The sequence below is a fragment of the Strix uralensis genome, chromosome 7 (genome assembly GCF_047716275.1).
Source record: "Strix uralensis isolate ZFMK-TIS-50842 chromosome 7, bStrUra1, whole genome shotgun sequence".
In the NCBI taxonomy this organism is placed as follows: domain Eukaryota; kingdom Metazoa; phylum Chordata; class Aves; order Strigiformes; family Strigidae; genus Strix; species Strix uralensis.
Window position 1 is genome coordinate 22,136,518 of NC_133978.1, and position 25,861 is coordinate 22,162,378.

The following is a 25,861-nucleotide window of genomic DNA, read 5'->3' on the forward strand; positions in this document are numbered from 1 at the left end:
CAGCTGCTGCTGCAAGGCTTTGATCTTCTGCTGGGTGGGTGATGGTTCCTTATGCTTAGTTGGAGCATGGTTACTCCAGAAAGTGGCTTCATGGAGCAAACCAGCTGTGATTTCAAATTGATCACAATAGCAGTTCATGACTGCAGAGAGGTGGTAGGACTAATAGCAGCAGGGAGAAAGAAAAAGAGCCGTGGCAGATCCATAAATCTTTCTGTGCAGTTGTCCTTAATGCTAGTGCCACCTTGAAAAGACAGCATCTTGCAGCTCATTTATTTCTGTTAATTCTTATGTATTGTCCATTTAGTAAAGTTAACCAGAAATCTTAGGGAACAGGAGGTAACGAGGATAGAAAGTTACAGCCCGGAGTGACTGGTTTGTATCTTGGCAAAGCAGCTGTCCTGGGGTTTGAACCCATAGGCAAATATGTGAATACAGCTGCTTGTGTATGACTCTTAAGAATTCTGTGGGAAATCTGGTTTTGGAGATGGGACATTCTTGCAAGCCCTAGATGTATTCTCTTAATAGCTTTAATGCCTAAGATTATGTTGGAGCAAGGTTAGCAGTAGTTATGATGCTTCCTGCAGGATCTTGGGTATAAGGTACAAACATAATTTCAAGCATGTAATCCAAATTTTAAGTTTTACTATGGAAACATTAAAATCTTGATAAATTCTTGATTGTTCATTGTGTGAATGTTTTCGACAGTTAGAAGCATCCTGGTCACCTTCAGAGTAGGAAGGGTAGTAACATGATACCCTAAAAAGCTTTGTTAGAAGGTGTGGGCTAGGTTCATTTGTTTCTTTTAGTGCCAAAAGTGAATACTCAGGAGACACACAGTAACAGGAAGGTCTTTGTGTGTGGCAGTGGTTCATTTATTGAGGAGCAAAGCCTTCCAACAGCTAGTGACTTTCATTTGCACAATTGCTGCAATGCCAAATTCCTCCTTGTTGAACACTAGCTAGGGTTTCTTTTGCTGTTTTTTAAATTGAGGCATTACAGGATTCTTCTGCTGCTTACATGTTGAGGTGGGGAAGAAAAGTTTAGTTTCTAATAAGATTATGTTGGACATAAAAGTTTCATTAATATTGGAGTGGTGTTGTGGGGGAATCAGAGAACCTTGATGTGACTAGAGGTACTTTATTTTCCTGCTCTTAGTTTATTTGAAATGCTTTGTTCTTAGTTTTCTTCAGAAAGTTTCTCATCACAACTCTTTGTGCGCATACCCACTAGCACTAGTGTACAGTGCAGAGCAGTGCTTCTGAAGGATTTTTTTGTTCTTGTTTAAAGAATGGGAATTCTCTAACTCTTCCTAGTTTGGGAACCTCTGTCCTAGGAATTCTTTTCTAGGACAGAGCATCAGGCACTACCGAAGTCTAAAGGAAATGGGACAACAGAACAGACTATTGCCGTTAGTAATAAATCCTGAAGATTGGTGTAGTTTCCTACAAAATACCTAGAAAGTAAAGCCTTTATTTTGAAATGTACTGCCTGCCTTCCTACCCCATTCCCAGTAAATTATTGTGCAAAGTACTGTACTGCATTGCAGGAAGTATGTGTGAAGGAATTGTCAGTGCTGAGGTTGTAATATGTTTTGGAGTTTTTTGTTCCATTCTAAAGCTCTTATTACTCAGGTATTTTATGCCAAATACTTTAAACAGGATTTCATAGCACATTAATCTGCTTGTACTTAACAGATAAATGCATGAATTAGTGAAAGTAGCACATTCATAATTGGATTCTTAAGTTTTTGTAACTGGGATTTAAAGTTAAAATGTTTTAGGATTTTCTTTTTGGTGGAACTATTGATGTGATTCTTAAATGTAGTTTTAGAACATTCTGAAAACTTTTTTTCCTAGCTGTTATGCAACTCCTTACTTCCTCTAATGTTCTGTAGCTATTGTCCTCTTCACCACTGATAGATAGTTAATGAGTATTTTAGGTCATTTCATATCTTTAATTTGCTTGTGTCCTTTAAAAGAATTAGAGAATCTTTTCATCTGTTTCTTCTGCTGAAACATTTAGCTTCCATATGCTTCATCTTCCCCTACAAGAAGAGGTTAAAGAACAACCATTTCCCCTACCCCAGAGTAATCCTGGAATGGGATTTCGCTTCTAACCTTGTGCAGATCTCACTGAAGCACTCTTGAGTCATATTTGCTGTTTTACTGTGCTGATGGTTTGCCTATTTATTATATATTACTGCTTTGCCAGTGATCATTGGGTGGGCAGAGGACTAGCATATGCAGGCAAACTTTTGTGATACGGTTAGAATTAACAGTCCCTTAGGTAGTTAGCTGAAACAGTATAGTGCCAAGATTAATAATTTATTCTCTTCTTGTGAATTTCAAGTTAGATTACAGTTAAGCTTTCTCAAGTACTTGATTAAGTTGAATGGGCTGTGACATACGATTCTGCACAAAAGGGAGGTATGTAAAGCTGTATGGAATAGCATGCCCTTGAATGCAGTAGTCCCAGTCATTTGGCAGGATTATGGTTTAAGTGAGACTTCTAACCTGTTTTCTGGGTCCACCAGCATGCGTTCAGATTGCTCTTCTGACAGTTGAATTTGGTACTTAAAATGGGACAGCTTTTTGAAGTTGTGCTTCACTGAATTTTCACTGATTTCAGATTTTAAGAACATTGTTAAAAAAAAATTGGAGTGACAAATAATGCCCTGCCATAAACTTGAATATTTTAAGCCTTTTGAAAAATGTTTACCTTGATTTTCTCACCATCTACTGTCCTTTTTTTATAATCTTTTATTTGAAAAAGGATTAAGGAATTGGAAGATCCTTGCCTTATCCTATTATTTCTGAAAAAGAGAGTGTTGCTAAGAATAGTCTTTTACTCTGCTGTCATAAGAGCTTCTCTCCCAAACTGTAGAATTACACAAGGGTTTTTTTGATAGAACCATTTCAGTTTATGATTTCTGTGGCAAAACTGACCTGCAAGAGACAGTTGGCGAAGTGTTACTTCATATATTGTGATAATAGGATTCATCATGGAACCATCTGTAGTGGAGCTTCATGTGACATTACACTGAAGAAGCTGTAGAGATACTCTCCTATGAAATGTAGCACTGCAGAGTGTTTGCAGAGTGGTAATTTTTTTGTAGATGTAGCACTATTCATTCTAATAATGCTTGTTCTAGAAAAATGCTACCTATTAAATCTTTTTGTGATTAACATCACAGTTCAGGAGTCCATTAAAAAAAAAAACTAGAGAGGAAAGGTAGGGTGAGAATCTTCTGCATTAGAAATGCCAGTTTACAGGCTGTTTAATACTGCGTGCTGCAGCCTATCTGCCTCTTCTTTTACATCCTACTGGCACATGAATCTAAAACCTATTCTAGAGAGGAAGGAAGATATTTATCTTAAAGAATCTCTGCTGATGTCCAATCACTACTTGAAAAAAGAATAGAGAAACTGCAGTATATTCCATTACAAATACATGATTTCACTGTGCAACCTCCTGTGTTAATTTCTGTGTCATATATACCCTTATCACAAAATACAAAACTCTGGAAAACTTATAGTACAGAATACCATATAGTAGCAGAGTGTCATTGTAATAAACTAAATCAGAAGTGATTTATAACTTGGTGAGGCTGTGTATGTTAAATAAGTGCTATTGGTCACAGATAAGGACATTCCAGAGCAGCGGGTTGTGTTACAGGAACTGACTTGACCATGAGAAGTGCTGGGAGGTTTTATGTGCTGCTGTCTTATTTGTTTCTGATGTGAATAACCAGGGCTGATTTGAGTGTCACCAAAATCAACTCGTAAGCCTCAGATAAGGTTTGGGTAAATCTGAAATTTTGTAACACTTAATACAGTTTTCAGGATGTTTTAAATGCTTATGTTGGTGGCTCTCTCCAGAGAATGCTTCATGTTCAGAATATGTACCTTTTTAAAAAATATATTCCGTAAACCAGGAAATCTGGATAGCACCAAGTGTTTAATATTCACAGATGATGAAGTGTCAGGTTTCATCTCCGCCGCTACAAACCAGCAGACTTCCCTGCTTCCTTAGAGGAGACAGAGATGGTTGAAAAAATGGTAGATAAGCAAGCACAAATTTTCACATCTTTTCATGGAGCTGATAGCATGCACTCACTTGCACTTCTTTTTTTCCTTGCCTTCAGGCTACTGGAAGTCTGATTTTTGTACTATGCTATATATTTTGACTTATCTTCTCATTCTTCTGTTTTTTTGAATCTTAATTTTGTTTTACTTCAGCTTCACATGTTACAAAGTTAGAGATGCTGGTGTCCATAATGTGTGTTTTACCTAATTGCCAGGCAGGGCCTAAACCAACAGACTGTGGATAATTTTCTTCGTGACGAGCTGCTTTAGTGACTTGTAAAGGGGAGATAAAACTGGGTAGCACTAGAAGTGCCAGAGGTGAGGTCAGTTATCTGATTGTTTTAGGTAATATAAGTGTGTAGAAGATAAATAGAAACGTGCAGTCCCATGTGGGATTTTTTTCCTGTGCTTTGTGGTGATCTCTTTTATTGTCTCTGTGCTGTTAACAAACAATACCTTAAGTCTTCATGAATGACTACTATATGCTAGTATTTTTTTGTAGTGGAAGGGCTGTAGCTTGTAGACTGGCATTATGTGACAATATTTTAGAGTGTAGAGAAACTGAGGTGCAAGAGTAGGAAGGTGGATTAAGTGAAATCCTCCCAATAACAGCTTTATCGATTAAAAACCAGAAAAATGTCTGTTTTGAAAAGAGAATCACTGCAAAACTTATGTCAGTTGTGAATAATTTACTCTGTGTGTGCACTTGTTACTTGGTTCTTCGTTTTCCTGCTTGTGCAAGGTATGTGGTGTGGTTATCTGACTATAAAGAATTTGATTCTCAGCTGAATTTGATTCGATAATAAACAAATATTTTAGAAGCAGCAGAAATTATATTGATTGTGTTATTTTGGATGTTTTGTAAGAGATGTTTCACAGTATAAGAATTCACTTTAGCAATGTGCGTAGCAGTTCTTCAGAAATGTGCATAGCAGTTTAATATTGATTTTTATATAGAGGGTACTCAAAAATTGTGAGTGCAGGTTCAGCATCTGAAGTTGGTGCTGCTGATCTCTATTGAGGCAAGGCGTTTTCTTAAACCACTTCAGAAAATATTGCTGTTTGCATAAATGCATGCTTTGACCTTCTGAGGAAAATGTGATGTGAAGTGGACATGTTGGCCTTGCCTGTGCTCCATGTGTGTGAAATTGCTGTTGGAGGTTCTGTCCATGCCAGCTGGCCGAGCAGCTCTAGGAAATAGTTCAGTTGGAGAAGTGTTTAACAACAGGAATTGGTTTTGTGGCTTTCTACATGTTTGGATGTGATATTATACTACCCATTTCTAGACAAATGCCAGTATCTCAATAGTCTGCTAGTTACAGTCTTTATTTTGTTGCTGCCAGTTGTAGGTCTTTCTTTGCTGTTAAACAACCTCTGAATTGTTAGTCGCTTCTGACATTATATCAGACTGTTTGAAGTTGCCTGAAACACAGAAGTGGAAAAGCTGAAGATCCAGTTGCCTAATACAAAAATCATGGAGCGCTGCTCACTTTCTCTCACTTCAGGTTTCCCCAGTTTCAGGTTCAGCTGTTAACATTTTGACACTGATGGCTGCAAGCTGTGGCTGATTGCGATTTCTGGCTACCTAGTATTTGAACATAGTTTGATGCAGGGAGTTCAAGCACTGGTGCATAAAACATGATGTTGAAAATAAGCTGTTTGAGCTCATTCCTGGTTTTGTTATTAACCTTTTATTGTGGCTTGTGAAACATTTGGGGTGAGGTTCCCAAAATGACATGTGCTTTGTGGAAACATCTACTTTCTGCTGAGATGCTATGGTATTGATCAGGTAAGTCTGACAGGAGCCATGCTAGAGAACATGCCAGCTTCAAGTTCCTGCCTAGATGACTAACCCTGCAAATATAATCCCTAGGGGATCCCAGCTTCAGTGATGCCACAGAACATGTCCTCAGCCTTGGTGAAATCACCTTGTTCGAGAGAGGGCAAGGAACAGCGTGAAAAGGGAAAACTCAGGGGGCTGCATTTGCCAGCAGCTGCTACTGAAGAGCTCTGCTTGGGGAAATAAGTATGTTCTGCTTCCCTGGAGAAATCCTTGATTGGCTGCCAGTCCTAACTCTCTTCTGTGTGCCTTCGCTCCCTCCAAAGCAAACAGGGAAGCTCCTAAGTGCTAGTGGTGCTTGTAAGTCAGGCTGTTCCCCTGCGCTCTGCCCCAGTCAGTGCTGCAGCTGCTGTCACAGCCCCTCCGTGGGGGTCACTCACTGACTGAAGTGACTAGAAGAAAGAGCAGGTCATTTTAATTAAGATGAAAAATGAAACATGCATTTGATAACCTTATTAAATGAGAAAAATTATATATACAAATAACTTTTAGTCTGTCCCTAAGCTGGAAGCTGACTTTCAGTAGGTGTGAAATTTTATGGAAACATTCTGCCCCCTTCCATAACACACTGGAGTTATTTTTATTCAGTGGATAACACAATGTCTGGCTTGGGCATTACAGTTCATAAAATGTGTAAATATTAGGCTGGGAAAGATTTAAATTGCAGGAGGCTCAGTAATAGTAATTAAAAAAAAAAAGTTGCTGGTTGTGTTTCTGTGAAGAAGTTTTCTCCTTTCTTGCCCCTCAAATTCTACTATAATAGCATTAAAGATAAAAGTTCACCCATTTTTGCAAGAAAGAAAACCAGAGGGCTGTGCCTGGGTGTCTGCTGAAGAACTTCTCTGTATTACTGAGAAGTTGACTAGCATTTATCAGCAGCTCTGGAGATAGCCCTGGTGTCCCCCTAGAAGATTAGTTCATCCTCGGTGTGCTTGGGTTCTGCTCTCTTGCCTCTTACTCACTGTGTGTTTTACAGATGGGGGGGGGGAAAACCCCCCGAGTCCTCCTCTACTAATTCAGGCTCCTCTGTTGTTTTTCTTGTGTTCGTATCATCCTTAGTAAATTTTAAATATGTATTTCTGCTTTGATTCAGGATCTGGAAAACTCTTGCTTTGTTTCTGATTTTTAAAATTGCAGTTTTTCTTCCATAATCCACAGTAGTAAATAGCAATTAGAAAGATTCCTTTTTCCATGGTAGTCCAGGCTGCCTTGACATTTTTGAAGAGTTATAGGGGAGATGCAGTTTCTTGCCTAAGTGTGAAGTGCAAGGTCTGGAATTTGTGAGGATGCAAGAATTTTTGAGATGGAAAAGGAAATAAGGAATGAATAGTGTGTACTGTTATATCTGTGAAGAGAAGTATGGGACTAGAGAGCAGAAGCAACCCAAAGGCTGGAGAGATGTATGCATAGCAAGAAAGCGGCTTGGTTTAGAGTATCTGAGAGTACCTCATCTGCAAAAGGTTCTCTGTGAACCTGAAGGGACTGTGTGTACTTATGCATGTTCAGTCTTAAAAATGCTTAGTTTTCTCCATTTGAGTTCTTACCTTCAGCCACTACTACTTTGGGCCCAGACTCAAAGCACCTCACAATTCTTGAGGTCCTTTATACTTCTTTTGTACTTACATCTGGAGATGATGGTTGTAAGAAAGCTCCCTGTATGTATGTGAGGTAATAGGATTACTTGTCTGTTCCAAACAGAACTGGGATTTGGGGAAAGATATCAGTTGTGGAGATTAAAGTCAGATTATCAGACTTGTTTTGTAAGTGCCTCTTTCAAGAAGTGGTAGCTGGTCCTTGGAACACTCTTTTGTAGACAACACAAAGTATTGAATTTAGAAGATTTTACTAAGGGAATTTTTAATGACAACCGATAAAGAAATAAGTATAGACTGTTTATTTACCAGGTTAAGAATTTAGAACAAGGAGTTGAATTTTAGATCTTTTGTGAGTAGCTTACAAAACCAGTTTTATGTAAATATTCTTTTCCAAGCAATATGATTTGTTGATCTTCCTTGTCAAAGGGAAGACATGCTTCCTCCTTTGCTTGGAGCCTGTTGTGCTCCCAACCATCCCATATGCAAATTTGTTTTTTAATAGTAAAGCTAATGTTCGTTTTAATTTTACGAATTTCTTTATTTTACTTTTCTATTGATGGGAAAGGGATCACTGTACGGGTTCGAATCAGAATTCTGTATGGAGTGCAGGTGCTGTTGTGTGAGCCTGTGCTCTTTAAGTGGTAGATGGATCCTTGATACTGACTGGGACTCCAAGTGATTTTTGGAATGCAGAATTAAGTTCAGTTGATTGCAATTGCATTCAATTAGTTGATCTTTTTATGGAAACTGTAATAAGGTGAGTATTGGCCAAGAAAAGGTAGCTGGAGTGGAGAAGGGGGTGGTTTATTTCCCTGCACATCCTCCCCTTCTTAGTAGATTCCTCAGATTACAGTGACTGTTTTAATACTCAGATGAGATGACAGAAATATATGAAGAAAACTCTATCTAGTTTTCTAGATGCCTAGAAAAAGTCATCATGGGATCTGGCTGGAGCATGAGGCTAGAGTCACTATTTGAACCTGTAAACTGCAATTTTAAATCACTGGGAGGATTGCATTAGTGTTGATGGATTTCTTGCGTTGTTAATTTAGGACTCTGCATAGTTGTTTTCTGTAAAATGTACTAAGAACAGAGTTAGTTTTAACAGAGAGGGCTCTAAGTCTTCCCAAGAGATTTATCAATCTGGCAATGTCGTTTGCTGAACTACTGAGCTAATTTGTTGGTACAAACAGCTCGTATTATATTCTCCTAAATTTCATTTTGCTATTGCATAACTCGGAAGTTTTTTGCTTTAAAGCTATATTTATTTTTCTATACCAAACCTGTCATCTTTTCTGAAATTATCACCTTTAGTGGAGAAAGCCATCTATTTATTGTTAAATATTCAATAGGCTCTTAGAAATCAAATAATTGGCTTTGAATTGTCTGTAAAAAGTGAGTATTAAAAAAGAAAACATAATGGTCCTAAAGTTTAAAAAAATCAATATTTCTCAAATCTCTTGTCTTCAGGCAAACTGAAGTGACTTAACTCTTCTCTGTTCAGACTTGAAAGGGGTAGACAAGTCATAAACCAGAAATCTAAATGTGCCCTTGTTGCATTTATGCAGGTTTCCCCTGCCTCAGTACTTCTCTTCTGGATGAACACTGAGACCTGATGTCCACCTTTGCTTTACTGAACCTGTAACTAGTGAAGTTAGACTTTCTGGTGGCCAAAAGATATGTTAAAATGTACTGCTATTTTAAGAAATGTACCTACGCTGCATTTCAGACCTGTGGTATATAAGAATCACTCCAGTATATTTGTGGTTTTGTTTATAATAGTTGCCTGTGGAAAATAGCTCCTGAGATCAAGCTGTAAACTTGAAATTCTGTGCTATGCCTCTCCTCTTGTGGGTGGCGTCAGCCAAACAGAGGACATAACGCAGATGCACATTAAATGTTGTGCAAGGCCCTTCTATATCAATTACACACAAGCTAGAGATCTCATTAAATGCATGTCAACATTAGGAGTAGTTTAGCCAATCATGTGGTAGTTGTTCAACTTAAAACCATCTGATTTATGAAGGCGTAATTTGAAAGCTGTGCAGAAGGTTAAGAAAATTAATCCTGTAGTCAACTATGAGAATATTTCATTTTAGAATAAGCTTCAGATTTTTCAAACATCTTTAGCATTTATACTGGTCTAGTAATATCTTGCTGCAGTGTTCACACAGCTAACATTAACTCCTTTTTCCAGATTCCTTGACTGCATTAGCATTTAACGGAGCTGGAAGTATTGTGAAATATAACTCAGTTTCAAGGGCAGTATGGAAAAAGAAAACATTAAACTGTGATTACTTTTGTGAATCACAGAATGAGTTAATGAACGTACCTTTAAGAAACAGAATGCTTTTGTTCTTTCCTTTCCTAAATTTGAGCCTTTGAAGCATTTGTTGTATTAAGTATCTGAAAACTGGGCTCTGTTTGCCTTATCTGTTTAGCAGATGTCCAGAAGCCTTTAAATGTGACAGCTGAAAACTAGACAAGCATTCACAAACACACGATGCATACAAATCAGCTATGTGTGAACTGTATTTTCACAAAGAAATTAAATAAAATTCATTAATGCAAGAGCTTTGTGTACACTGTGCATTTGTTTTGCTTTCAGTAGCAATCTAGCATATACTTGAAATAGTGTTGGCTTTCTCTAGGTCAACCACAGATTCCTACAGAATATTCATTTTGCTAGTGTTAGATCCCCTTCTAAATGGAGTTATTGAATCATCATTGGTATGTAGCTTATGCCATTGCAATGTTGATTACGTTACTAATCAATGTGTTAATGTATGCAATTGTTTTATTTTAAAATTGCCTTTTTCCATTTCTGCATCTTTTTAACTGCCATGATCTTCAGCTTTTGTCACCCTACTTTTGAGCAACTACTGTAGTAATCTCCTTCCTTAATTGTAAAACAGTTTTGCCCAGGAGCCGCTGGTCTTCCGAGTATGTAGGTAGATTGCTGTCCCAGTTGGTATTTGTGTTGTACCTAAGACACATCTTGCCCCAAAGACTGTTTGCTGGCTTAGCATCCTAATTTTCTTCTAAGACTAAGCCCATTTATGCTTGCTCTTAGGAAAGGATTGCTTTAGCAACCATGAACATGAAAACCAAGTCCGGTTCCACACAAAATTGTAACTAATGATGGTTGTTCCTGCCTATGACTTTTCTCATTTCTTATATTTTATTACATTTCAAGGTATTAGGGTATGAAAATATCTTCTCAGCTGTGCAATGTACAGAGCATGTGTTTCTCCACCCTTCAAGTTGGCAGTATTCTAGCCAATTCTATCTCTATGTCCCTAGTGGGAAAATTATCTCCTGGGTTCCATTTCTTCGTCTGAAAAGAAGAGACATCTCTCAAATGTATGCTTTCCTGTTAATTGTTGCTATCTCTAGTGAGGGAAAGGTGCAGAACAGGTCTTAAAGTATTTTGTGCTCTTATGTAAACTGAGAGATCCTTTCTTCCACAAAACCTGTCCCGTTTCTGTTCCTCTGTATGCCTGGAACGCATGCGTTCAGAGCACTGTGTGAGAGAAGTAACATTATCTGTAGATATGTTTTGTTTTTAAAGAGATCTCTGATTTAAAAAGCACAGACTTGGTATCTAGTTGATGTGAAGGCTAGCAGGCGTAATAGCCAAGAAAATATTCCTTGATGGTAGTGCTGTGCTGAAGGTAAATACTCAGATGTCTAGCTGAAAGCACATGGTTTTCTAATTAAATTCTAATTGTGGATACATAAATGTGCTGTGGTTAACTCAGGTATACAACACTTGGGGCCCATGTGAACTGTGCAAGTTCTTGTAGTTGCCTGCTGTTTCACCTAAACTTCTTGGAGTCCTGTTGGAGATGAGCCTGTGTTGATCTTAAAAGCAAAATGTGAGATTGCCCAAATTCAGCCATAATGATGTACTGCGTACAGGTCTGACAACCATGTCTGTACCACACGCTCTGCATGACCATACACCTTGAGTGAGCCACACTGGTGCCAGCTCTATTTTGAACACATTGAGCTCATTTACAGTTTGGGAGTGTGCTGTTCAGAGTTGAAGCTCTGTTACTTTGGAGACTCCTTTATAGCACTGTCCAGTGATATAGATCATAGGCATAAAAAGCTTTAAATAAAATGGGGTCTGGAATGAGTATCAAGCCATCTCTCTCTGCCTTCTAAAGAAATCAATTTACACACTCTGCAAAGTCAAGTTTACCAAATACATTGCTATTGTTTATAAAATTTTGCATTGCAAGTTTTTTTTTTGTTTAATTGATGGCTAAGTCTATCTGGCTATTTCTAAGGTTTTTAATGCACCCACAGTAGCGCTTTTTAAGTGAAAGCTGTGTGAGCAAAGGATTAGCTCCTCTCTTTCTCACTCCACCTTCCTGTCCCCAAATCCTCTGTTTCTCTGATGTATTTAGGCTGTACTGGAAAAATATTGTAACGTATACTGTCCATACATTGTGGTGTATCTTGATTAATAAATTGAATGTTTTCTGTATTAGAGGCAAAGTTTGGTAGTAGTATTAAAAGATACCACTATGTTATCTTCCAGATATCTTGAAGTTAGCAAGTTTATATAGGACAGTCTTGTTGAAAAATGCTAAGGCACACACCTTTCTTGAAACAGACGTAAATGACAGATGTTTGCATATTTGTATATAAACATTGTTAGACATGGTTTCTTTTATTCTAAAATCTTACTGTTGTTTTAAATATGCTTATTTTAAAGCTGGGTGAAGAAATTTGGTCAGTCTTCATTGTCAGTATTCAAGTGAGGAGGAGGAGGAGCATGAGGTGTCAATGAAACATTTTTATAAATATCTATACATCTTAAGGTTAGCCATAATGTTTATTTTCATAGATACATGGCACTTGTCTTTTCAAGGAGCTACAAGTTCAATGCATCCATATTCATGCTTTTAAACCTTAAACTTTATCAGGCTGTATAAAACAAGTGGTGGGTGGAAATTGTTGACCATTTTAAGTCTCCTGCAGGACTACTGAGTTCTACTTGCTTTTAGTGGAGTCAGACTAAGACTTATGTACAGCCTTGAAGGTCCTCTACGGGACTTTCACTGTACAGATACAGTGGTATTTCCATTTCCAACATTTTTATTGTACTTCCTTGGGTAAATTCTACGTATAGCAATCTGAAGAATTAGTAAGTTAATATGCCAAACCACACTGTACTATCTTAGGGTTCAGTTTTAGAGTATCCTCATAATGAGTAATTGTGGGCTGCCGCTAAAAGGTTGCCATGTATTAAAATTTGCTTAGGCAAGGTATTTTCAAGGAAGAGCACAATAGTTGATGTGTGAGAGGAAATTGAAGTGTTCTGTGGGATTCTTCCCCTGCTGACAGTTGACAGTGTTCTGGCAAGTTGACAGTTAATGGGACAAATGTATTATTAGTTTCCTCATTAATAATAGAAATCTGGAATCCACATCCTGCCTTTCTTCCCATGTGTGCTTCTGCAAAATTGCTAGAAAATGCAAGAAAATGTAAAATTTCAGGCAGGCAAGTTTATCTGATATAGCTTAATCATGTTTTAATGAAAGACATTGCAGGCATACATTGTGTAAGAATCTTGAAAGTCTGACAGTTTTTGAATTTAGACTCAGTTTAATATTTAAAGACTAAGACTTTCAGTGTTGTGGATCATTGAAGCTAGACTTCATGAGACTAGTCACCAGTAAATTAGCAGATAGGAAAAAATTAAGGCTTTGGCTTTCTTCTGGGAGCTGTATTTACAGAGTTGGGCAATACCAGACACTTCTGAGGATGCTTTTGTGAGAGGTGACGAGGCAGGGAGCACAATGGGTTTAGAGCTGAGTTGGAGCAAAGCATTGAGTGGAAGTACACTTGCTTATAGAATGAGAGACTTAACACTTTCCATGGTTGATGGACAAAACTGTGTAGAAGTTGTAAGAGACTTTGAGGTGAGGGGTGCAAAGGAGATGGATGTGAAGGCTGGTTCAGGCTGAGGAAGCTGTAATAGCTGGATGAAATGCCGGAGGGCTGGAGGCGAGGGGAAGGCACATGTATATTCCGAGACTTCTGTCGTCTGTACTGATCTTAGTACATTACATCTAAGTGGCTTATTTGCATCCCACAATAGCTCACCATACAAAATGTGCAAGAAATGGCTTTTCGGAGAACTGACTTAATTTCTTCTGAAGCCGAGTAAGTTTTATGCTAGAAGAGCATGTATTTAAAATGAAGAGATAGACTATACCTCTTGCTAACACGGGAGAGGCTGGTAATTTTTGATGAACAGCACATGGGGCTGCGGAAAAAGTAATGATAGTTTAGATGCAAGTGGAGATACTCCTCATTCTTCACTCCAGGATGCCTCTCCCTCCTTATTTATTTGCTCTTCTTTCTTGCTATCACTGTTTAATTGATAGCATTTTTCTATTCTGTCTATTGGTCTGGGATGCTTTGAATTCTTTCTCTTCTTCAGCCACTGTTATAAGCCTAGACTTCAATCTCATGTGAAGCTTATGGAAACAAACCTCACGGATAATGGGAAAGGAACAATCTACTGTCATGCTGGTTGTACGTGCTCAAGCATATGTTTAGCTACATGAAGATTTTTCAGGCTTATAAGTCAGTTGGGCAACAGACTAATGTATGTATTCAGCTAACCTGTCTGGTATCTTCATCCTTCTCATGTTTTGAACTGTGTTGACTGTCGGTACTCTTGAGTAATGGTAAACAAGAATATCCCTAATCCAAAGTAGACTCCTTTTTTTTGGTGCACATTGGGATATAGGACACTATATATATTAGTCTTTAAAAGATATAATGTTAAATTTGGATTTGTGCTCCAGAGCTGCTACATGCAAATGTATATTGAAGTTCATACAAATTCCTAGTTGTATCTGAGTATTTGTTTTTCTTTGGTGTTTTGACTGTTTCTACTTGCACATTACACCCTGACTTAAAGTTTCTCAGGAGTTCTTTAAATTTTTTTTTTTTTTTTAGAAATCAGTCCCTTCCCTGAAATTGTGCCTTACTGAAAGTGCAAGTTTGGTTTTGCTGTATGTAAGAGCAGGGCTGTTTGTTTTCACTTTCTTCCTCCTGTAAATAGTTACTGAAAAAGCATTCTTTCCACTGCAAAACCCATCCCTCCAGTCTTGCTCTTTACTCTTTTCCTAGGGCTTGGAAATACTGCCAAAGGTGGTCTGAGAAACTTCCAGTTTTCAGTCTTGCAAGGCTAGTGACGAATGGGTCAAAGTAGCAGTGGTGTGTTTGAGTCATGGTCCAGGTAGATCAGATCTCTTACAGAATACCCACAGCTATTATAAGAACATCTGTTATAAGGAAGAGTTACTTAAGTTTCATGACTAAGGGGGAAGCATTCACTGACTCTTGTAATTTATTCTGTAAAGAGTTAGATACACCAGCAACTAGAAGACTGAGGTTTTTCAGCTGTCACTAGAAAGATACAGTGCATTGTAGGCTGTTCAGTATTATTCTGATGCAACGTATGGCATGTTTTTTAACAAGATTTTAAAGAGTTCAGTAGCAGGGGAAGCTTTTTAAAATGTTATGGTTTTTTTCCATTTTAGTTCTTTATTCTTTACTAATTGGGGTTTTTGTTTGGTTTTGGTTGTTTCAGTTTTTTTAATTTAAGTTTTAAGCATCATGGCTGACATCAGTTAGTGAATTTTTCAACAAGGTAGAGGCACATTTAATTACATCTGACTGTCACTGAATCATGTCCCTCAAACACTTAGCTCATTCTTTTTTAAGTAACCAATTATAATTAAACCATTGACAGCAGGAGTTTGTAATTTGTGTGGAATTAAGATAGGAATGTAATAATGGTTGGAACTAGATAGTTTAGAAGATTTATTTATTTATTTTCTAATTTTCTAACTAACTCTTAAAATGCTCTGAATTGTGATACAGTGTATTTACAATATTTTGCTTTGGAAATCTATGTTGGGATAGTTTCTCTCAAAAAATTTTTCATAGCTACTTAAATAGATTTTAAATATTTGAATTTTTGAATGTAAATTTTTTTTGATTGTTGAAGTAGGTGTTGGAGATGTTTCCTTTTCTCTGTTTAGGCAGTCCAGTGGAAAAAAAAAAACTTTGGCTCTAAGTGGTTTCAAGCTTGGGGAGCAAAATCATCTCTGACGCTTGAAAAAGCCTAGACAGACATATCTTCTTTAGATAAGCCTGGTACTCTCCAGGGGTATGGAAAGGTAGGTGAAGACACAGCGTTTTGAGAGAAGTTAGTTTTCTGTTCCTCATGCACAGCAGAGAGTGGAAGGGGCAAAACAAAGGTTGTGGAAGAAGGGGAGAGAGCCTAGAATGGGTGAGATGGTGGGCTGGTGCTGAGCTGGCCTCCTGTGTGACTGAAGCTGGAAGCAGCTGTCTATCGGACAAATGCTTTGGCACCAATGCTCATGTATAGGCAAAACTGTGCTTCGTGCTTTCTGTCTCTTTGGCCAGTGGATACGTTTCCCATCTTCCTTGTCAGCTTTGCTTTGGGAGACACCTGCAGAGTGCAGGGCGATGGACCATGAGAGCTTAACGCTTCCTGGGGATCTCCTCTATCCATCACACAGTTGCTGGCTAAAGTGAAAGAGAGAATTTACATACCAAACCTTGACACAAACTTGATTTTTTTAGGATCAGCATAGCTACTGTAGTAGTCTGGAGTGCGGGCTTTTCAATTATGAAGTTTAGACTTAGTGTACAAGTGGTTTATTTTTCTTTTCTTTATCTTTGGAGCAGAGTGGGATAGACTCACTGGTGATAGGCAGTATCTAGGTGACTGCAAATATATTCAGAAAGCAGTGAAAGCATCATTACAGAAAGATTGCACACAGAATTCTTTTTTTTACCTTAGTAAAAATAAGCAAGAATTTCTTCTATGTGCTGCTATATGCTAAAATACTATTATGAATTATAAAATGGTTAGTAAATACAAGTTTCCCAGTACATATTTGCCAAGCATATTTTACGGTATTGAACATATAGCAAATGCCAAAGCTTTAAGGCAATAAAATTTGCTTGGTAATACCACCATGTGTGGTATACATGTAAAATCTGTTAATATAAAGGAATTATTTTCTAAGAGAATACGGTCTCTTGGGGTCCTTTTCTTAAACTATACTTGCTTTGTTTCATCCTTTGAACCTGTGAAGTTTACCAAATTGAATGCAAATTCAATTAAACACTTGGCTTTGACTATTCAAAGTATTGACCTTTAAATGGGAAGGTGTCAACATTCATCTGAAAACCATGGATGGAGAGGAGCTGTCCTTCCTGCATTTGTTTCCGAGGAATTATCCAAAGTGAAGTATTAAACTTGCATTATCTTGATGCTGATACCAAACAGCAGAGCTCTATCTACTAAGCTGTTCTGGCTAATCCTACATTGTTTAATGTCACTTAATACAGTTTTAGTGGGTAAACCTAAGAGGTTTTTTCCTCAGCTGATGATGAACAGATGTAAGATTGTGTGAATTATTGTCTTCATTCTTTGTTTTCTGATTTTCAGAAATTTGGTTGGCTGATATCATACTTTCCACAACAAATTTTCTCTCTCCTGATTCAGGCTATTTTTTTGTCATTTTGTATTTGTTGGGCATCTTTATTCCACAACTTTTGTGTGAGTACATCTGTGAAAAAAGTGTTGAGAAAGAGTCAGAGTCCAACGATGTAGTTATAAAAGGGATAGGAAAGAAAGAGCTGGGGACAGTGTTGTGTATTGCTAAGAAATTAGGCTTTTTGGCTGCCTCCAGTAAGCCTGCCTCCAGTAAGCCTACCACCACCCCCCAGAGCTACCATTTACAGTCTGGATCCCCAGCTTGTATACAGTTTTCCTTGTGCTAGGCAAGCATTCTTGTCCAGTAATGCCTCCCCTATAAACTGGAGAAGGAAGCCTTTAACAATACTGCTAATACACTAATACAAGCTCCTTTAGTTAAGTCTCTGAGACAGAGGCTCGGTTTTTTGACGGTATTTAGGAAAAGGGGCTTGTTTAGTAGATGTTTCTTCTGAGATAAATGCCAATTAAGATAGTGCATTTTTAGTTTATAATATATCAAATAGTTAAAAATGTGTCTTTTAGAACTTCGGAGTGCACATTCATTCATATTGCACCTGTGTAGCTGAAATGAATGCAGGTTAACTAGTTGAATGTAGAATTTGGTAAGTTTACAGATTCTTAAAAGAATTCTACTTGTACAACAGTTGTGATTATTTGTGGAGGCCATATTTGCATTGTCTGCATTTTCAAAGCTTGTTTAAAATGTAACAAAGGTATAGTGTCATGGCATCTGGAAGCTAAGAATCTGTTTGGGGCTGTTGAATAATAATACGAGAAAATGTTCCTGAAGTGAGTAACAAAGGAAGACAGCATGCTGTTGCTCTTGAAGAAATGGAAAAATTTCTTCTTCTAGTCAAACAGGAATTTGCTCTACTAGACATCTATTACAGCTACGCCCAAAACCCACGTAAAGAGAACATTAAAAGTGCACAGTTAATGTCAAACAGACAGGAAATGATATGGTAAAAGCCACTGTGCATTCTGTTATTTTCTCATGTGGACATGTGCATTGAGATGTTGCTTTTTTTTAATATGAGGGGCTTTTGGTGGAATATACATCCTTTTTGCTTACTCTTGTTCTCTCCCTGATTATTGCTTTTATTCATAGGAGCTAGTATATGAGGTCTCTGGCAAGGCCAATTTTCCTTTTCTGGCCTAGATTGACTGTATGTGTTTCCACATCAGTGATAGGTATTCCTGGCAGTTGTGGACAAGAGTATTTTGATGATTGCAATGTCTGGAAGACTTATTGATGTTTTGTCACTCTTGTATTTGCAGGGTTATGTAACAATTTAGGTTCTAAGGGACCTCTGGAGAGTGTCTGGTCCAAACCCTGCTCCCTTGCTGCATGTGTGTGTGTGAAGGGATGGCAGCACTCTCGGAGCTCTCTGGATGACGTGTAGCTTCCTGACTTTTGATCTTCTGTCATTGCCATCTAAGATATTTGGTACCATCCATTCACCTTTGTTTTTCTATTATTTTTGCCCTTCTAGAATTCTATCTTGGGATCATTCCTAAAAATAAAACATCTCAGAGGCATGCCATCTCATTCCTGCAGACATTAAAAATAACATACATTTGCATATGAGACTTACTTGGAAGTGTCTTCCACCTATTATAAAGAATTTTGCCTTTTGTCAGTTTATATACGTTGTAAAATCTTAGTTTTTCAAATTTTATGTCTTTATAGGCCAGAAGCAAAATTTGGATGAAGTGATTAACTAAGTTGCCATCATGAGCAGAAGCAAGCGTGACAACAATTTCTACAGTGTTGAAATTGGAGACTCTACTTTCACTGTATTGAAACGGTATCAAAACTTAAAACCAATAGGATCAGGAGCACAAGGGATAGTATGGTAAGGTTTCTTTAAAACATAAATGTACTTTTAGGTTTCCTTAATAGAATTTTCTGAGTCCTTTGACTGTTGTATGTCACTGAGTAGGAGTGTGGAGAATTACCTTTTACATGCAAAATGGCAATAGTAATTGTTGGCTGTTTCTCCTCAGCAAGAGCTGTTGCTTTTTGACCTATGTCCTTTCCTGCTTCCGAACTGATGCCCTTCTGTGCAAATTCAGCCAGCTGTGCTGAGTCCTATAAATTAGTGGGGGGGGGGGACGGGGTTTGGGACGGGACCTGGATAAAGAAACTAATCCTAATCCTAAACCACACTGCTTACAGTGAAACAAAAGCCAGAAATACTCTGTATAACATTTGCTGCTTGTAAATGTTTTTACTTCTTGAAATGGTTTGTTAGGGGACTGTTTCACTTAGCTTCATAATCTAAGTAGTCCATGATAGTGGTTAGTGAGCATTTGTGATGCTGACTGTCATTATAATATGTAAATACCTGATGCCATTTAGGAAAATATGAGTTGACAATATAATTCTTTGAATAAGAGCCCTGCTGTGTGGACTGAAGAGTGTCTGACTGATTTAAGATTGGTGACAACTAGCTGCTTGTAGGCACTGTTTCCTGTGCAGTGATACTGCCCCAAAGATAAACGTTGGTTTAAGCTTCTTGCAAGGTTTTTGAATGTTCTAGAGAAGGGTGTAGATAGCACAGGAACTTGCAGGTTTTTCAGTTTATTGTAACTCTTAAGACACTAACCAGGGACATAAAAATACAAAAGAAACATCAAGGAAGAGGAAGGTAGGAAAAAGCATAATCTTCTCAAACACTTTTCCCTGTAACCTCTTTATTGCCTTGATCTCGTCTTGATTGGTGTTAAGAGAATGTGTGGTATGGGTGGGTTTTGAATTCATATTTGTGTTTTAGCTGGGTTAATAATAAACAGTGTGCTTAGTGCAAATGAAAACTTGGGAAGGCCAGTACTCTAGAAAGAGTTGTTTTTGAAATGGTAACTTCTGGCATTAAAATTATTTGGTCTGTAGGTAGCAGCAGCAGGGAAACTGATCTGAGTTTTGTTTGAGTTTGTATTAATATAATGAGAACATACACAGTTGTTTGAGTAGAGTTTGTTTAGTTGCTACAGAAATGCCTGCAAAAGCTTTAGATGTTATTACTCTCTGATTCCCAGTCATATGTTACTGCCTGGTTTTCAAATTTACTGCCCCTCCTAGACCTGAGGTCCGAAAACTGTGACCGTGTAATTATGTGTCATTCTGTAATTGCTGCTAGTTTTAAATGAAGCCTTTTTAGTTAAACTATTCTGATGACCCTGAGAAGGACTGGATTGCTCATGTGGTTAAATTTTCTTGTGATTTGGGTTGGATTTTCTGTTAGTTTGTTTGCTTTTTTTAAAAAAAAATGATCCAACTTGGAGGAGTACTACATAGATGGCCTAAAGGCTCAACCATATGTAGTACTGAAACAGGCTCTAAGTCTACCATTATGTACTGGGGATGCAGAAGTTTAAATACTGGTACGGGAGTCCTATGTTGGCAATCTTTCCTGGCCACCTCTTTGCCACTCTTTCATAAGATATTTCTTATCTTGTGGGTAGGTGGGTGAAATTCCAAATAGTGGAAAATGTAAACCAAAGAAAGTTATCAGTATATACCATTCCCATTTTTTCTTCAAGAGTGACTAGAAGTTTTGACATGGGGGAAAAAAAAAAAACCCACCCCAGAAAAAATCATTCAAGCCTACATACTACGTAGACAACATGCTTTTTTTAAAGTAGCTGGCTGTACTTAGTAGATGCTGACCATTTACTGGCGATATTCTTCATTAGGTTTGAGTACCATTCTTGATAAGAGACAAGAAAACAGTATTTTTCCTGCTGAGGCTTTTTTAGTACCTGATAAATATTTCCTGAGTCTGCATGGTAGTCAGCTGTCATATTACCTCTTACAGGAAACAAAATCCATGCCTTCCTGTCATGGAAATGTGATACGTATGGGAGTTGTCCCCAGTTAACAGTCTTCATCAGTTAAACAGCCTGTGTCACTGAATCATATGACAATCTTGGCATTAGTCTGCAAACAAAATGTTACTCTTTCTTTCTACAAAGTAAAAGCCAGTGACATCAAGATGTTAAAGCTTCCCTAACGTTTATTTTTTGTTTCATCTTGACATTGATGCTCTCATTGTCATGAGGATATTAAGCAGCTGCATAAGTGCATGGGACCTTTACATAACCTAGTTTTCCACTCTCTTTCTCCCTTTCTTTCAGTGTGAAGTTTTTATGTAAAATTGATGTGCTTTTTATGTTTGAAATGTTTTGGATCTTTTTAGGCTGTCTGTTCTTGGGTGCCAATGAGTGGCAAGAACTCAGTATCTTTAGTAAGACATTTTAGGAAGCAGAGTTCCTGCATTATTTTGTGGAGATTGTCAAGTGTTAATACTATGAAGCTGGCAAATATTTCTAGATTTTAAATCTCTCAGCATACAAGAGCACGTTGCTATTATACTCCCTAAAGCTGAATAATACTGAAAATCTGGTTTATCTGCAGACATGATACAAGGTATATGAAAAGGGTGGCAACTGCCACAGTTTAAAGGACCTTGACACTGAGATGTAATAATGTTATTTTTAATTACAGTGCAGCTTATGATGCCATCCTTGAAAGAAATGTTGCAATCAAGAAATTAAGCCGACCGTTTCAGAACCAAACCCATGCTAAAAGAGCCTACAGAGAGCTTGTTCTTATGAAGTGTGTTAATCACAAAAATGTGAGTGCAGTGTCCTGCTTTAAATGTTAAAGAATTAACCAGAAGGTTAGTCTTTGTACATCTTAAAAGTGACTTCAGAGGATGGCATCCTCTGTAGATTGTAAAGATTTCATTGTATGGTTATATCTCCATGATAAGTACAGAAGGATCTTACAGAAGAGGTATTATTGACTAGTTTTAATACCTAGCCAACTCAGGAAGGGGGTCAGTTACATTGCTACATTTTACAAACAGCTGGCAAATAAGAATACCATCAGTGGTAAGTGCATCCTTGTTTCTGTTACTGCTGCTAGAGAAATAGGAGAGAAAAGGCCATAGTAATTTTTTTTTTTTCCTGGTGCATGAATGAGTTAGGAGTGTTGTGGTGTGACAACAGGAATTGTCTGATGCTTAAGAAGCTGTGGAGCAGAGCAGATCACAGAAATGGGGAGACAATAAGAGATAAATTTATCAGAGCTACTATTGGCCATTTTCTTCCTTCAGAGACAACTGTATGCAGTCTTCCTCACCTTCCCTCTTAGTCCCACTTCAGCAAGATAAAATTCCCCCTGGCTGCTAGGGAAGGGAGGGAGTCATAGACTTCCTCTGTCTTTTAGCTACTTGAGAAAATTTTGTATTTTTTCCAAGACAAAGATGGTTTATATGTGGATTCTCTGAAGGAATTTTTACCTAATAGCATAAATTGTATATTGATAAACTATTGCAAGCCTGTCTGACTCTTCAAGAGTAGTAGCTTGATCTGTTTCTGCACATGCCATCCATTCTTAGCAACTGGGAAATGTCCTAAAGCAGCTCCAAGAAAATGTTTTTCATGTGTTGCTTCACCTCTGTAAATGGCAAAATGGTATCTCTTAGGTAGTCTTTATCAGTTCTTACTTTTATTTTTCCTCATATGCAATAAAAATATTACCAGCTCTCTTCAAACTGAAAGTAGGAGGCAGGGGGAGACTGACTAACTTCCTAAGGTTTTAAGCTTTGAATATCAACTTGCTAATACACTCAGAGTGTTTTTCGTTTGTGATTTGTGGAGGAAAAATAATCCTAAAATCATTAGCATCTATTACACCATGTTAGGCTTGGTTGAGCCACTGAGCATCTTGAGCTTCAGTGTGTACCAGGAGGTTCACATCAGAATACTGGATATTGGTTTTGAAATGTTGACTTTGCAACTTTGCTATTGCCATGGTACAATTATACTTTCTCTCCCCCTTTCTACAGATAATCGGCCTATTGAATGTGTTCACACCACAAAAATCCCTGGAAGAATTTCAAGATGTGTAAGTCTGATTTGAACTGAGAATTAATTTTTAAAATATTCACGCAGAAAGATGAACAAGGGAAAGAATACAATAAAATGGCAGTATTATCTGATTTTTTTTTTTTTCTTCATAAGCTACATAGTGATGGAGCTCATGGATGCAAATCTCTGCCAAGTGATTCAGATGGAGCTAGACCATGAACGAATGTCCTATCTTCTTTATCAAATGCTGTGTGGTATCAAACATCTGCATTCGGCTGGAATTATACATCGGGTAAGTGAATTTAACTGTGTATATTTTGCATTACACCTGGTTTTGTCTTGAGTATTGAAAAGACAGAAAAAATTCAGTAATATGAGCACAGAGGGTGATCCATATCCTGTCCCATAAGCAGAGAGAAAAAGCTGAAAGGAGATCATCACACACTTAGCTTTTTCCACTGTAGTTCTGGAATGAGCCTTTTAAGTGTTTGAATGATTTGATAATAATCTGCACAGAGCAAATAAAGATCTTTGCAGTAAGTTACATTACCTCCTCTAATTTTATATAATGTTCTATTTTAGTAGTCATGGCAGGAAAGAATATCTGAAAGTGTCTCTGCCTTTATTTTTTTGGTAACCAAACCTGAAATCTCATCTTTTGAAAGAACTGCCTATTTTATTTCTGCTCTTTTACTAGCGGAGTAATGAATAAGTATCTGAAATCTCCAGATAAACAGATGATGAAAAAGGCCTGTAATGGAACTTTCATACACCTGTGTGTCACAGAGCATTCAGACAGTCCACAGGCAATACTGACTATTACTTTTTAAATGGCATGTGTCTTGCAATCCAGTCAAGAAATTGTGATTTTAAGGTTGCCTATTCAAGTTGAACATCTCATATATATTTGTATGTAATGTAAAGGTTGCTTGAGATTGTCTAGTTATAACTTTTCAGATATAATCTCTGCTATTTGGGGAAATTGTAAGCTTGTATTTCTACAGTGCTACATTTTTCACTGTAGTTTTTTTAGAGAGTTTTTAAAGTTTTAATTTCTGAAATGATGCAGAAGATATAATTAAACTTATTCATGTGTGATACTTTAAGTCATTACTACACAGTTCCTCATGGATGATGTACAGAGCAAAGCAAATCATGAATGGCAATTCTGAGTGCTACCACAGGAATTGCTGTTAGGATGCTTGTCCCGTTCAGTAGTTCACCTCTTGTGACCAGGGTGTTGAATGGCCCACAAACTGGATCTGGCAATATGACACTCCCGTTCAGTGTGCTCTTCTTCCGTCAAGGGCACTGGAACAAATGTTTGAGTAGAGAATATGGTTTGAATGGCCAAACACTGCTTCCTTTTGCTCAGCTAGGTCTAGTACTCATCAGCTGACTCGTTCCAGTGAGGAGCTCAGAGAGGAAAGGTGAAGGCTTCCTTCTTGTGTGCAGTTTGCCTTGAACTGCTTGTTGTGTTTGAAAGAGATGGGCAAGGGAAGGTAGGTAGAAACATCGCCTGCAACCAGGCATTGCACCCTGTGCTTCTTGGTCTGCCTGTGGGAATTAAGACAGGTTGGTGGGCTTCTTGCATTACTTCACTTACCACAGTTGTGGTATTATATTGCATATGACTGATATTATGCAGCCCTTTGTGTCCTAATGCATGTGCCTGTGGGACTGAAATAATGGGTTTGCATGCAGCTTCACATTTTCTGGTCTCTTCAGTACTTTGCTATGCAGGTTTAACGGTGTGGGTTTTCCTAAGTCTTTTTTATTTTTGGAAAACTGCATATTGTATGGACATGCTAGAGTAGGGAATGTAAGAGTGTCTCTTCCTGTAGATGTTAGCACAGGCAGGAGGGAGCTTCTAAAACTTCACGTGCTTCAAGGGTGGTTTGTACACCTATAAAGTGGACATCAAACCATTGAGCCTGTAGAAGTCATACATTTATAGAAAAGAAGTTACTACGCAGGTAGTTGTTAGGCAGGAGTAAAGACAGCTTTGAGGATAGATCCTGCCTCTGTACAGGTGAAATCTTTGAAATGCTTCATATTGTGCAGTAATATGAAGTGCAGGGGTAACCTATTCCAAAGAGGCTATAGATACAATTGCTATGTAAATAGTAACACGTATGCATGAATGCTTTTGAAGGACATGGGCAGATACATTTCACTTGCTTCACTGGCTTCATGGTAGATTTTCAGCTGACAGCTTCTCAGCTTTTTTTAGAAGATTATGTATGTCAGGCAAAACATTTGCATTACTTACCTGCTGTCTGTATTAAGCCTCTGTAGTTCAAGGTGTAAAGTATCAAAATCCTGTTTCTCTGTGGAACAGGTTAAACAAAACCTCAGAAGACAAAGACGGCATGCTTTAAAAGGGACATATCTCATATGGACCAGGTAGCTGCAATAGTAACCCTTTATACCACTCTTCTGGGCTTTCAGCACCACTGTCCCTAATGTCTAAAGCTAATTACTTTGTTGAAACTAGTTACTCCTTAAACGTAGTCTGCAGAACTGTGGCTGCCTGTGAAGCATTCTGGCTATGCATCTAGTGTACTTCTTCAGTGACCTCTAAAACTTTAAGCTTTTTTTGGTGTTGGTAGTTTCACATGGTTTTTAACTGGGTTCTTCAGCTTCTGATACAGCTGTGATAATCTCAGCATCTCAGTAACTTTTTCAAAGCTGGCGGAATGACTAAAATTACAACAATCTGTATATGTGCCTGTAACACTGGATAACGCCTGCCATAGAAATAAGGGTTTTTTTCATAGCAAACTACAGTCACGGAACAAGGCAGAGGTCAAACACAAAGAGTTTCAGACCATTTCACCTCAAAGTTGTAGGGGGCATAGTTAAATGCCAATCAGTGGATAAAGATTTGATCTTG

The 25,861-nt window shown here is 37.8% G+C and overlaps 1 protein-coding gene across 12 annotated transcripts in view; it reads left to right on the top strand.

Annotated features, from left to right (window-relative positions):
• The window catches only part of MAPK8 (mitogen-activated protein kinase 8), a 52,345-nt gene that overhangs the window by 6,883 nt on the left and 19,601 nt on the right, over positions 1–25,861 (top strand). For all 12 annotated transcript variants that reach the window (XR_012629681.1, XR_012629682.1, XR_012629683.1 and 9 more), the window contains exons 2-5: positions 18,779–18,944; positions 21,596–21,725; positions 22,944–23,002; positions 23,119–23,257. Coding sequence is in view for 9 of the 12 variants with exons in the window: in XM_074874840.1 (XP_074730941.1) it covers positions 18,823–18,944; positions 21,596–21,725; positions 22,944–23,002; positions 23,119–23,257 (450 nt within the window). In the remaining 3 variants the exon portion in view is untranslated. The remainder of the gene's footprint in view (positions 1–18,778; positions 18,945–21,595; positions 21,726–22,943; positions 23,003–23,118; positions 23,258–25,861) is intronic.